Source organism: Drosophila gunungcola, unplaced genomic scaffold, assembly GCF_025200985.1.
Source record: "Drosophila gunungcola strain Sukarami unplaced genomic scaffold, Dgunungcola_SK_2 000062F, whole genome shotgun sequence".
Taxonomy (NCBI): Eukaryota; Metazoa; Arthropoda; class Insecta; order Diptera; family Drosophilidae; genus Drosophila; species Drosophila gunungcola.
In genome coordinates, this window is record NW_026453225.1 from 509,211 (window position 1) to 522,977 (window position 13,767).

A 13,767-nucleotide genomic window follows, 5' to 3' on the forward strand; every position below is an offset into this window, starting at 1 on the left:
AGCAATAAAACAATTCCCCCCGCCTAGAACGTTATACGAACTCAGATCTTTCCTGGGACTAGCAAGCTATTATAGGTGCTTCATAAAAAACTTCGCGACTATCGCAAGACCCTTAACGAATATCCGAAAGGGAGATATGACCAAGGAACAGAGAGAAACGTTTGACAGGCTGAGAGAGATCTTGGCATCAGAGGACGTTCTGCTATCCTACCTGGACTTCAAAAAGCCATTTGACTTGACGACTGATGCGTCAGGCTCTGGATTGGGAGCAGTACTATCACAAGATGGCCGCCCCAATCACTATGATATCACGAGCGCTGCGGGACAACGAAAAAAATTATGCAACCAACGAGCGAGAGCTCCTCGCTATAGTTTGGGCACTGAAAAACCTCCGGAATTACTTGTACGGAGTGAAAGGCTTGTAGATCTTTACCGACCACCAGCCACTTACCTTTGCCGTCTCGGACAAAAACCCTAACGCGAAACTAAAACGCTGGAAGGGGATTATCGACGATCACGGCGCGAAATTAGTTTATAAACCTGGCAAAGAAAACCTTGTGGCAGACGCGCTGTCTCGCCAGAACATAAACGTCTTAGAAGACGAAATAGAATCAGACGTAGCAACCATTCACAGCGAACAATCACTGACATACACCATAGACACGACGGACAACCCAGTAAACTGTTTCCGGAACCAAATAGTTATTGAGGAAGGAAACAGCTCCTCTGTTGACACATTCATCTTGTTTAAGAGCAAGGTGCGACACGTAATAAAATTTCTAACCGAGAAAATCTGCTTAACATTTTACAAGATTTAGTTAATGCTGAGGTGGTAAACGCAATATATTGCTCCCTACCGATCTTGGCATTTATTCAACATCTACTAGTCGAACTGTTCCCCAGCACGTCATTCAAATATACGAAAAGCTTCGTTCAGGACATAACGGATACAACTGAGCAGAGGGAAATTGTCATAGCAGAACACAACAGGGCTCACCGAGCAGCACAAGAATGTGTAAAGCAAATCTTGAGGGACTATTTTTTCCCTAAAATGCTTCGGTTAGCAACAGAAACAACTTTGAATTGCAAGACCTGTTCAATGGCAAAATACAAACGCCATCCATCTAAGCAAGTGGTAGCAGAAACACCGATACCTTCTTTTGTGGGGGAAATTCTCCACATCGACATTTTTTCAACAGATGGAACCCTTTTTCTAACATGCATCGATAAATTATCAAAATTCGCCACGGTGCAGGCTATCGCATCGAGGGCCATAGTGGACGTAAAATCCCCTATACTGCACATAATAAATTTCTTCCCAAAAATCAAAACAATTTATTGTGATAACGAAAGGTCGTTCAACTCCGAAACAATTGAATCGATACTCATGAATCATTTCAATATCACCATCGCCAACGCCCCGCCCCTAAATAGCACCTCAAACGGTCAAGTAGAAAGGTTTCATAGTACCCTGGCAGAAATAGCCAGATGCTTGAAAATAGAGGGCAACTTAAGCGATACGACCGAACTAATTCTTTTGGCAACCAACAAATACAACAATTCTATCCACTTAGTAACCAACAAAAAACCCATAGAGATTGTTCACTCAAAACCCTCGGATTTCGAAAGCAGAATTAGAAAGAGAATCCAACAGGCTCAAGAAAAATTCCTTGACCAGGTAAACAAAGATAGGACCCAAAAGGGCTATCAAGCTGGTGAAAAAGTTTTCTTAAAGGCAAACAAACGCATAGGAAACAAGCTCTCGCCACTATGTTCGGAAAAAATCATTGAAGCAGACCTGGGGACCACGGTCCAAATTGAGGGGAGGGTGGTCCATAAGGACAATCTACGCTAACCATCTTCGCGAGATTACTGAACCCCTTTTTCTATCATTTTTATACTTTTTAGGTTAGGAAAATTCGTTTTAGTTTTTGTACTTACGGCTGTCAAGACATACGCGACAGTAAAACTTAATGACTACACGAACGCAGACTACATCCCGATAGAAGACAACGAAATTGTCATCTGGGAGTCCTACGGATACCTACAGCACTCAACGAACGTGACGACTTATGAAGACTACGCCGACCAGACGGAAACAATGACGAAGACATTTACAGACGATCACAGGACACCAGTCATAATGACGGACCTTAAAAATATTCGCAAGTTGGTGACTACCTTGTAACGACCTGATTTCTATGTATGCTCGCTCGCTACGTTAACGGGCGGCTAGCTCAGAGAGGTTATGGGTTCGTTCCACCAAATTTATATTGGGTGATTGCCTTTGACCAAAGAATAACGCCAGAGTTCTGTTGGGCTCGTAACTGTCTTTATTCGTCTCCTTCTACAAGCCTCGCGGCTCTTTAGCACTATTACTTCCTCTGTGCTGCGCTTGCGCCGCCTTTTATAGCCTGTGATGGTCCCGTTATTTCCCTTTTCCAGCTCGCGTGATCGGGTCCAAGGTCCACTGCCGCACCGTTAGTTCACGGTGCGTCCTCTTTGTGCGGGTCCGAAGTCCGCCATTTTACCGTTCGACCCTGTTGCCCTTGCCGTGTGAGGGTCCAATGTCCAGCGTGGTACCGTTAGTCCACGGTGTCTCCGCTTTGCCCGGGTCCAAGGTCCGTTGTTTACCGTTTGACCTTGTTGCCCTTGACTCCTCCGGCATTCTCGCCTCCTTCGCTGTTGCTATGCAGCTCTCCTGCCTCGGAATTTGTGGGGAGTTTTAAGACTCCTCACATTTCCCCCTTTCTTCGGAAATGTTATGAAAGTGATGATCTCCCCGCCCCTGTTGTTTGTTCATTCAAATTCCCCGCCAAACTCGTTCTCCTCGTTCCCCAAAAGACTTTAACTTTCCCTAAACTGTCCTCGTAAGACTCCCCCCAGACAGCGTTCTGAAAGACCTTTAACTTTCCCATGGCTGTGCTGCGTTAGCCTGTTCCCCAGACAGTTCCCCGAAAGACTTGAACTTTCCCAAAACTGCATCTCGTTTCTTAGACCATTCCCCGCGTAGAATTTGAATTTCCCGCCCAGACATTTCCACGTGTTTGAAATCACCATTCCGATTCCCGTCGTCTGGCCACTCTACTGACCCTGTCTCGATCGCACTTATCGATAGTGGGTCCAGCATTGCCATCGTTGTTGCCGTTATCGTTTCCGTTGTCTTAAGTTGCCTCCGTGTGACCGTTTCTTGAGAAAACCAGTATTTTTTGTACCCATCGATCGCAACTATCGATCGACCGCCTATCGCCTGGCGCCCCCGTCCCTAATTTCCTCACGGCCTCGTTGTTTTGAAAAAACTGGTAAGTGAACTTGCTGATTATGGTTTTCCTTTAATTAACGACTTTCTTGTTTACAGCGACACCCGCGTGCTTGGCCCGCGATTCCCCCCCTCACCGCCCCCGTTCCGCGATCGGCTGCTGCGGCGGACCACTCTTTTTTTTCCTGTGTTGTGCTGTGTTGTGCTTCCCTGCCCAAATAATAACTGCTGGGCCTTAATGCTTGGATCTGCTTTATTGGGCCTTAAACACCCGCACCCGGCCCCCTGCTACCTTGACTCGGTAGCGCTGTCCCTCCTCCAGCACGAGCTTGGCCCACCTGGCCTTCCTCTGCCTCCCTCGTTGTCGTTGCGCTTCTTCGGCCACCCGCGCCGGCCACTCCGCCTCCGGAACCTCCGCCCACGGTTCCGCGCCCTCCGACTGCTGTCTTCGCAGCGTCGGCCTCGCCGGTGGGGCTCGCGACTCCGGGCACGAAGTCTGCCGCGCCAGCTTCGGGGGTGGCCCCGCGTCCCGCGACGTCTCCGGCGGTGATGGCCACTCCCATGGCCCCTTCTCCAGCCCCTCCTGGGCCTCGCGCTCCTCCTCGGGCGTCACCTCCGGTCCCTCGCGATCGGCCGTCTCCGCGACGCGTTTCGCCGACTTGGCCCTCGGATCGCGCGGGTTCAACGGCGGTGGGCGCCGCCACTCGATGGCTTCGATGGCCTCTCGCATCCTGGCCTCCTCTGCTGCCTCCTCGGGCGCGGGCCACATCCAGGTGACCGTCTGCTGATGCCACCGCCGTCCCTCCACCACGATGGTCCGCAGCGCTTGCGCGACCTGCGCCTGTGGCAGGTGCCACTCCTGCTGCCTCGGCGGCGACGATGGTGGTGGTGATGGTGAGCGTGGTGGTGGCGGTGGTGGTGGCGTCGGCGCACGTGGTGGCGGTAGCGGCGGCTGCGTTGCCGACGGCGGCTGTGGCTGCTCCTGTGGCGGCTGCGGCTGCTCCTGCGGCGGCTGCGGCGGCTCCCACATGGCGGCCGCCTCGGCCTCGGCGTCCCTCAGCCTCTGCTGCCACGCGGCGACTGCTGCACTCCTCGCCGCCCGCCGGGCCTCCCATTGGCGAGCCCTGCTGTCGCCCTGCTCAACCGGCGGAAGATCATCCGGTCCCTCGCCGCTCGCCGCGCCACGTCGCCCTCGTCCGAGGACACCTCGGGACTGACGGTCTCCGTCCCCTCCTCCTCCTCCTCCTCCTCACTCGCGTCCTCTGGCCCACTCTCGTCGGAAGAGATGGCGACGACCTCTGCGATCTCCGTCGCGTCTGCGCCTGGTGCTCCTCGGACGGCAGCTCCACGTCCGAGATCTCCCCGGTGGACTCCTCGTCAGCCTCGCTGACCGGTGACGGGGATCGCGACACCAGGGGGGACGCCAGAAGCTGGAGAACGGAATCGGAGTCCCGTCTCCACTTCGCCACTGGCTGTTCCCTGGCGCGCTCCTCCCTCACCTAGTGCTCCGCTCGTTGTTGGGTGTTACTCTTACGTGCGCTCATGATGACGATCTTGTTTGGAAAGACCTGCACCATGCAGCGCCGTCGCTGACGAAACCTCGGTTCTTCCACGTATCCTCTGTTCCGTTATTCGCGGAGACGTGTACCGGTAACGGGACTCGCTCTCCGCTCTGTGTCCGTGTAAAGTTTAAAAGTAACGGTGCCCTCCGTGTACACGCCTCCTACGCAACCCGTGCATGTGTGTGTTTAGCCGGTAACGGTACCTACGGCTTTTTAAACCCTCCCTGTCCCGCTCTCGCGCTCCTGATGCGTGTGCCTGTGTGTGTGTGCTTGACCGTTAATTTCGATACTGTGTATCGTCCTCCCCCTTTCTTCGGTTAGGGTACAGTGCTCCTCCGATACGCCGGATTTGTTGAGACTGCCCCTCTTTGCTTTGGGGTTGCGCCGCCTTCTCCATGTTCCGTCTGACCAGCTCGAAGATTTCGTTTATTTTTTTCGCATTCTCCGACGGGGTCTGGGTTTCCCTTCCTGTGTCGGTGGTTTCTTCATCAAACAACGCGCTCGGTAACCTGGGCTCTCTACCCTGCGTGACGAATGCCGGCGAATACCCTGTGGACTCGGCTACCCTAGTGTTCACGGCCAGCTGCAATTCTGGCCATTTCTCATCCCACGTTCTCTGGTCTTGTCCGGCAAACTGGGCGATCATTGTTTTTACAGTTCTATTGGCCCTCTCCGTGGGATTTTCTTGTGGTGTGTATGGGTCTGTGAACTGGTGCCGCACTCCCAACTCTGTCAGAAACCGCTTGAACGCCCTGCTCGTGAACTGCACCCCGTTATCGGTGATTAAGACCTTCGGCACGCCGTACCTTGAGACAATTCTTTCCCGGATTGCCTTTTCCAGCGTCTCCGTGGTAGCCCTACGCATTGGCACTATTTCCGTCCACTTCGAGAACCGATCTACGAGCACTAGTAGTATCGAGTTCCCGTGTTTCGACCGAGGAAGCGGCCCAACGAAATCGGCGCATACTGTGGCCCAGGGCTCCTCTGGGATCTGTGTGAGCATTTTTCCGGCTGCCTGGAGCTGACTGGGCTTGTACCTGAGGCAGCTCTCACAATTCCGCACGTGCTTCCTAATGACGCGGTGCATGCCCGGCCAATAATACCTCGCTGCCACCCTCGCGATCGTCGTCCGGCTGCCCATGTGTCCGGCCGTCGGCATATCGTGGTTCTCGGCCATGACTCGCTGCCTTGACCCGCTTGGTACGCATAGCTTCCATGCGACCACATACTCGTTGCCTGCTCTGTGAGGAATGTGCCGGTACAGCCGGTCAGCCTCCACTAAATAGTCCGGATATTTTTGGGGGTTCTGTGCTATCTTGGCCCTTATGTCCCTTATCCAGCTACATTCGGCTTGTTTTGCTGGCTGACCAAGTGACTTCGTTTTCAACCTTCGGCAGGTTTCAGGTAAGGGCTGCCGCGACAGTGCGTCCGCCACAATATTCAGCTGTCCTTTCCTGTATGTGATTTCGAAGTCGTATTGCTTGAGCTCCAGTGCCCACCGTGCGATTCTTCCGGTTGGGCTCTCGATGCTATTCAACCACTTCAAGGCCATGTGATCTGTTATCACTTTGAAGTGGTATCCCTCCAGGTATGGCTTTAATTTCCTTATGGCCCACACGATTGCTTAACATTCCTTTTCAGTGGCGGAGTAACTTTTTTCCTGATCCCGTTTAGGGTCCGGCTGGAATAGGAGATCACCCGCTCACCCTGGTCGGAATTTTGAGTGAGAATGGCGCCCAGCCCATAATCGCTGGCATCGGTCTGCAGCACAAACGGCTTTGTAAAATCCGGGCATGCCAAAATTGGATCGGCGACCAATCTTGCCTTGACAGCTTCAAAGGCCTGCTGGTGGTCGTCGGTCCATTCCCATTTGACACCCTTTCGGAGAAGGGCGTTCAGCGGATGCACTAGCGTGGCAAAATCTGGCACAAAACGCCTGTACCACGACGCCACTCCCAAGTACTGCCGTAGTTCTTTGACAGTTGCCGGTGGTTTTAGCAATGCTATCGCTGATACCTTTTCCGGATCCGTCCCGATGCCCTGGTCTGTAATGCGATGCCCTAAGTATTGAAGTTCCTTCCTGAAGAATTTACACTTATCCGCGTTTACTTTCAGGTTTGCCGCTCGCAGTCTTCTGAATACTTCCTTTAGGTTCCGCATGTGCTCCTCTAGTGTCCGTCCGATGACGATTATATCATCCTGATACGCGAAAGCGTGCGGCATCATTTCAGGTCCAATTACCTGGTCCAACGCCCGCTGGAATGTTGCTGATGCCGAGTGTAAACCGAAAGGCATAACTTTCCATTGAAACAGGCCTTTCCCTGGCACTGTGAATGCGGTATACTGCCTGCTGGCTGCCTCCAACGGTATCTGCCAGTACCTAATATATTTAGTGCTAATATATTTAGCTTCTCGGAGTTGGTCCAGGATGTAGTTGATCATCGGCATTGGATAAGCATCCTTCACGGATTTTGCGTTGATCTGCCTGAAATCCACACAGAGCCTCCATTTCCCGGTCTTCTTTCTCACCATGACGTGCCTTGCAGATTTTCCAGGCTTTCCAACTCGGTCTTTAAAAACTGGTCCACATCCTTCTCCGAAAATTCCTTCGCGGCTTCCACGACTGCTACCGACAGTTTTTCCTCTAGCCAGCCTCGGTGACTGTCCCTCGCCGGTATCATCACTCTGTGACCTGCGCATTTCACCTCGGCTCCGATTTTGGTGAGGAAGTTCCATCCTAGCACCAGTTCGTCAATCATTCCTGTGTAGTATGCTCATATATAGGGTACACACTGTACCGCTTATATCACTGTAACATTGTAGCATTTGTTAATGTCCGAATATTCCCAGCACTTCAAGTGCAAAGCAATTCGACCCATACAACAATGTTATGCACATCCTAAATGCTGAGTCGGCATGTCTGCATGCGCGGCCGACCATTCGGTTACCATGTGAGCATAACACTCTCTCTCTCATGCGCGGCCGCTGCTTGCGCCGCCTAAATACACTTACGTATACATTAACATATAAGTTAACACCCAAAATAATACAATTTCTCAGACAGAGGAAATGAGTAAGCATTGATTGCACAACAAACAGCAAAGCAATGCCCTCAATAATAGAATTTCCCAAACCGTAGAAGAGAGCATTAATTGCACAACTAACAGCAAAGCAATGCTCTCAATAAAGTTCTAACGAACTTAGCTTGCACCTTTTGGTCAGCGATCGTGGGAATGCAGAATAGCCAATTTCCAAAGTTGATCGAACTCAACTTAGTGCATACAACAAAAACTATAATTAAAATGCACTGGCCAATTACAATTAAGTTTGGCCAACGGCGACGGCGACCAAGAGCAGCAACCAATAATATGAAAGAACGTCAGCAGAAACATCAACAGCGGCAGAGACGGCGGCAGCGATGGAGCGACGCGTAGCTATAAAACAATTGTTTAATCTAAGTAAGTTAGTTCTTAATCAAACTCAATAAAGAAAAGTTAGATTTTTTAGATATAAAACTCATAATCAATCTTTTAACTTATATATTGAGATACATAAGCGTTGGCCGCGGCGCTGCTCGTGCAGCTATATGAATTGTAAGCCAAGCCAACATTAGTCTTAAGTGAGCATTCTAAAAATGAGTCCCGATCTAAACGGACGAAATAATAAAGCCCAATATATATATTAACATTACAGTGCACTCTTTTCTTGTGTTTATAAAATCAAGTCTAACATACATACATCCAACTTTACATGGCGACCGTGACATGTGCGCGAGTAGGAAGTGAGACTGTTTAATTTTTGTCTCTGCGCGCTGTGTAATCTTCGTTATTTTGGCCCCAAAATGCGTAAATCGGCGAGTTAAGCTAATTAGAGCCAGTGCTTAACAAGTGTGGCCGTCCAATGTGGACGATGCAAGCCGATCCCTCGAAAATCGTCAATCGAAATCTCCAGCCAAAAAAAAAAAATAAATAAAAACAGTAATTAGTCTGTGCGATGACCAGCACCGGCGCCGCCTGAGCCCAAAAGGCCCGGACTACAAAAAAAAAAAAAAACAACAAACAACAAAATGGCAAATCCTTCTGCACCAACGATGGAAACTGAAGTGTGGTAGGCAGACCGCCGACTACACCAACGAAGGAAGCATATGAGTGCGGAAGGCAGTCCGTCCTCTGCACCGTCGTGGGAGGCACCTGCTCCTGCTGAGCAAAGGGACGCACCAACATTACAAGAGGCCCTCGAATTGTGTCCCAACGATGGACCTCGCCCCCTCACAATAGCTGAGTACAGGGCACGACAGGAGTCCAGCAAACCCATCCACAAAAGAAAAAGGAGTGGAAAAAGGGTAAAACTCCTGCAACAGAGACGATTATTGAAGGACTACAGGAAAATAGCAACAACCCCACAGGAAGGAAGAAGGAAACACATGAACAAAATATCAAAGAACTGGACAGAATACTTTGTAAACGAGCAAAGTAACGCAACAAGGGCTGCATTTATGCCAATGCCTAAGTTGTCTTTAATTATAAACTTCTAAACCCGAGCCGATGCGCGAAAGCGCTGCTCGTAAAACACTAACCACTGTTAGGCTATATACTAACAACATATAACTGATATTGGTTTATATAGAGCAAAATATTGTAAATCAGTTATATGAATATTAACACAAAATTTTTTTTTCTTCCAATTTTCAATATTAATAAAATGAAATTTATGCGATTATGCCACAAGACAATAATTTAATCAATCAGATTTGAATAACTAAATTCCTACATTTTTGTTTGATGACGCTATTTTTCTGCGTGCTCCTCAGACTTTAAAAGCTAGACAGAAATATTTACGTATATCCACATAAAATCTCTTCATATGAATGAATGACAATAGAATAGATAAATTCTCTGATGAATATCATATTAATTATAATAATACCGATATATTAGAAGTGCATCTAACCAAAATGGGAATCGTAGACGTTAAGTCCGTGGACTCCACAGCTAACGTTATTAATAAAGAACCAAACAATATTGACCTATATTGGGTACATGTACTCTTAATAATAATCATTGTCATCTTGAGTGCAAATTTTATTACCAAAATATACAAATTGCACAATAAATGTTTAAAGAAGAAGTATTTAAGTAGAGCACACGATCAAGATAAGATATAAAAAAAAAAAAAGAAAATTTTCTTTTTCAAAAGATTAGAGTGTTCAATTTAATACCCCCCTAAAAAAAAAAAAAAATTTTTTTTAATTATTTTTGTTTAAATTATGGCATTTAACACGATAGAATTGGATAGCTGTCTTGAGGAAATAACTACTAAAGATCCAGAATTTAGAATGCGTGCATTAAATATTCTCCATTGCCATAAAAACTTCATTACAATCACTGAATTCGAATATATTTATATGGAAAAGTACAATTTGGAATTTAGCCTTTTGTTTGCTTACAATAAAAAAATAAAAGGTTTAATCCTAAATACTTTGCCATACGTCTCAGTAAAAGAGATCGTGGATTACCATTCTATACTCGGTGAAACCAAGGTCCTCATGGTAAAATTACATAGATAATATTGCCATTGAATGGAACGATTTGTATGCGAAATTGAACAAAATAAAAACAGAGTTCGATAAATCCTACAAATCCCTTAATCAAAACAGACCAATTCAAGGAAGCACAATAAAAAAACACGCAGAAATAGTAGTAAATTGTTTTAACGAGGCGCGCATATTAATACATGGGCAACGGGAAAAATTAAATGACGACCATTGGTCAAGGGTATCAAAATTTTTGCAAAGGCTCAGAGAAAACCTAATATTGATAAAAGAAAAATTTAATTTGGATATCTCTGTACCTACCATTCTTAATACCGCAATAACAGTTGAAACCGATGAAGAATCAACATTGGAAGAGTCAACTGGTTTAGATCAAACGGAGCAAGAAAATTTTAACGCGGAAATTAAGGAAGAAGATTTAAATAATCTTACTATCCCAGCCGTTTTATTATCAAACGCAGATAATAAAACAGATTCAGAATCAGATTCAAGCGCAAACATAATTAAGAACAATAACTTCGAAATGGCGCAAACTAATATCGACTTCATTAACACTGCATCAAAGCTTATACCAGTTTTCGATGGTAAAGCAGAAAACTTAACCAGTTTCATTGATGCATTGCATATTATAGAGTCAATAAAAGGCGAACACGAAAGCCTAGCCGTCTCTTTAATAAAGACAAAACTAAAGGGCGTAGCAAGAAATCTAATTGGAAACGAAACAACGGTAGGTGAAGTAATCGCCAAGTTAAAAAGCAACGTCAAAGGCGAAACTGTAGAGGTATTGTCAGCAAAGCTAATGAACCTACAGCAACGAAATAAAACTGCTAACCAATACACATCAGAAATTGAGCAGATGACGAAGGCTTTAGAAAGAGCATACATAACAGACGGCTTAACACTAGAACTAGCAAGAAGTTATTCCACACAGCACGCAGTAAAAGCAATGACTAAAAACTGCACGATTGATAAGGTAAAACTTATCATGCAAGCCGGCAACTAAAACACAATGAACGAAGCAGTTTCAAAATTCGTAAACAACTGCACAGAAGCAACTGGACAACCAAATTCGGTCCTCTACTACAACAATTATACACAGCGCGGCGGAAACCGCGGACGTGGAAGTTATAGAGGTAATTTTCGTCGTCGTGGTAACAATTATGGTTACTACAACAATATAAACCAAAACAATGGTCGCGGCAACTACAGAGGAAACTCAAGGGGCCGTGGCAACTCGAGCGGAGGCTACAATAACAACAATACAAGCAATGTAAGGGTAGCCAATGACACCTCGGGAAACTCCGAACCCCCTTTAAATGTTCAACAGTAGAAAAAGTAACGGTCCATACTATTAATCTCAGTCAGAATATTTTCGTCTCATTCACCCATGTGACTACTGGAAAAGAACTTGTCTTTTTGGTAGACACAGGTGCCGAAATCTCTATAGTAAAAGAAAATTCAGATATATTTCAAAACGTACAAAATAATAACATAATAGATATACGGGGAATAAGCCAAGAAATTACTAAATCCAAAGGCTTAACATCAATTGAAATACAGACTACCAAGTACATAATTCCACACGATTTTCATATCGTAAACTTACACTTAGCCGTCCCTTGTGATGGCATTTTAGGAATTGATTTTATTAAAAAATACAACTGTCAATTAGATTTTCAGCCATCTGAAGATTGGCTTATAATAAGACCAAACAATTTAAAATTTCCAATTTATGTTCCAATAGAATACAGTTCTGGCAATAACTCAATTCTTCTGCTAGCAAGATCACAAGTCATTAGAAAAATAAAATTAAATTCAAAAGAGGACAGTGTATTAATTCCAACTCAAGAAATTGAGCAAGGAATTTATATAGCAAGTACAATAGCTACAACACAAAATGCCTTCATAAGACTACTGAATACAACAAGCGAAGATAAAGTGGTCAGTGCAGACAATTTAAAATTTGAATCACTATTGAACTATGAAGTAGTTGAAGGAAACAAAGAAAATAGAGAAAAGTCTGTATTATCCCAATTGTCAGAAAATGTTCCCCCACAATTCAAATTCCAACTCACAAATTTATGTAAAAAATATAATGACATATTCGGATTAGAATCCGAACCAATTAGCACAAATAATTTCTACAAACAAGAACTGAGATTGAAAGATGATGAACCCGTTTACATAAAAAACTATAGAAGCCCACATGGTCAGGTGAACGAAATTCAAAAGCCAGTCGGAAAACTAATCACCGACGGATAGTCGAACCTTCAGTATCGGAATACAATAGCCCATTATTGCTCGCCCCTAAGAAATCAGTTCCAGGTTCCGAAGAAAAAAAAAGTGGCGATTAGTAATTGACTATCGTCAGATTAATAAAAAATTATTGTCCGATAAATTTCCACTTCCTAGAATTGATGATATTTTAGACCAACTAGGTCGAGCAAAATACTTTTCATGTCTTGATTTAATGTCAGGATTTCATCAAATATAACTTGAAAAAAGCTCAAGGGACATAACTTCCTTTTCAACGAGCAATGGCTCGTATCGATTCACACGATTACCTTTGGCTTAAAAATAGCGCCAAATTCATTTCAGAGAATGATGACTATTGCATTCTCTGGACTTGAACCTTCACAAGCATTCCTTTATATGGATGACTTAATAGTTATAGGTTGTTCCGAAAAACATATGCTTAAAAACTTAACAGACGTTTTTGAGAAATGTAGGAAATACAACCTAAAGTTACATCCACAAAAATGTTCATTCTTTATGCATGAGGTGACTTTTCTAGGTCATAAGTGCACAGATAAAGGAATACTTCCAGATGACAAGAAATATGACGTCATACTGAATTATCCAGTCCCACACGATGCAGACAGCGCAAGACGTTTTGTAGCATTCTGCAATTACTACAGAAGATTCATAAAAAATTTCGCCGATTATTCACGGCACATAACACGATTATGTAAAAAGAATGTTCCTTTTGAATGGACATCTGAATGCCAAAACGCATTCGAATATTTAAAAACAAAACTTATGGAACCTACTTTGCTACAATATCCAGATTTTAGTAAATAATTTTGTATAATTACTGATGCAAGTAAGCAAGCATGTGGAGCGGTTTTAACTCAAAACCATAACGGACTCCAACTCCCCATTGCATATGCATCAAGAGATTTTACCAAGGGAGAAAGTAATAAGTGTACTACCGAGCAGGAACTAGCTGCAATACATTGGGCAATATTACATTTTCGACCATACATTTATGGCAAACATTTCATTATCAAAACCGATCACAGACCGTTAACATACTTGTTCTCAATGACTAACCCAAGTTCCAAACTGACACGTATGAGGCTAGAATTAGAAGAATACAACTTCACCGTTGAATA

General features: G+C 45.3%; 1 protein-coding gene across 1 annotated transcript; it reads right to left on the reverse strand.

Annotated features, from left to right (window-relative positions):
* Positions 1-3,512: 3,512 nt before the first annotated feature.
* LOC128264253 (translation initiation factor IF-2-like) lies at positions 3,513-4,374 on the reverse strand. Its single transcript, XM_052999664.1, has 2 exons — positions 4,288-4,374; positions 3,513-4,211 (listed from the first exon to the last, which is right to left on the reverse strand). The coding sequence occupies exons 1-2, from the start codon at positions 4,372-4,374 to the stop codon at positions 3,513-3,515; spliced, it is 786 nt and encodes a 261-aa protein (XP_052855624.1).
* Positions 4,375-13,767: the final 9,393 nt, after the last annotated feature.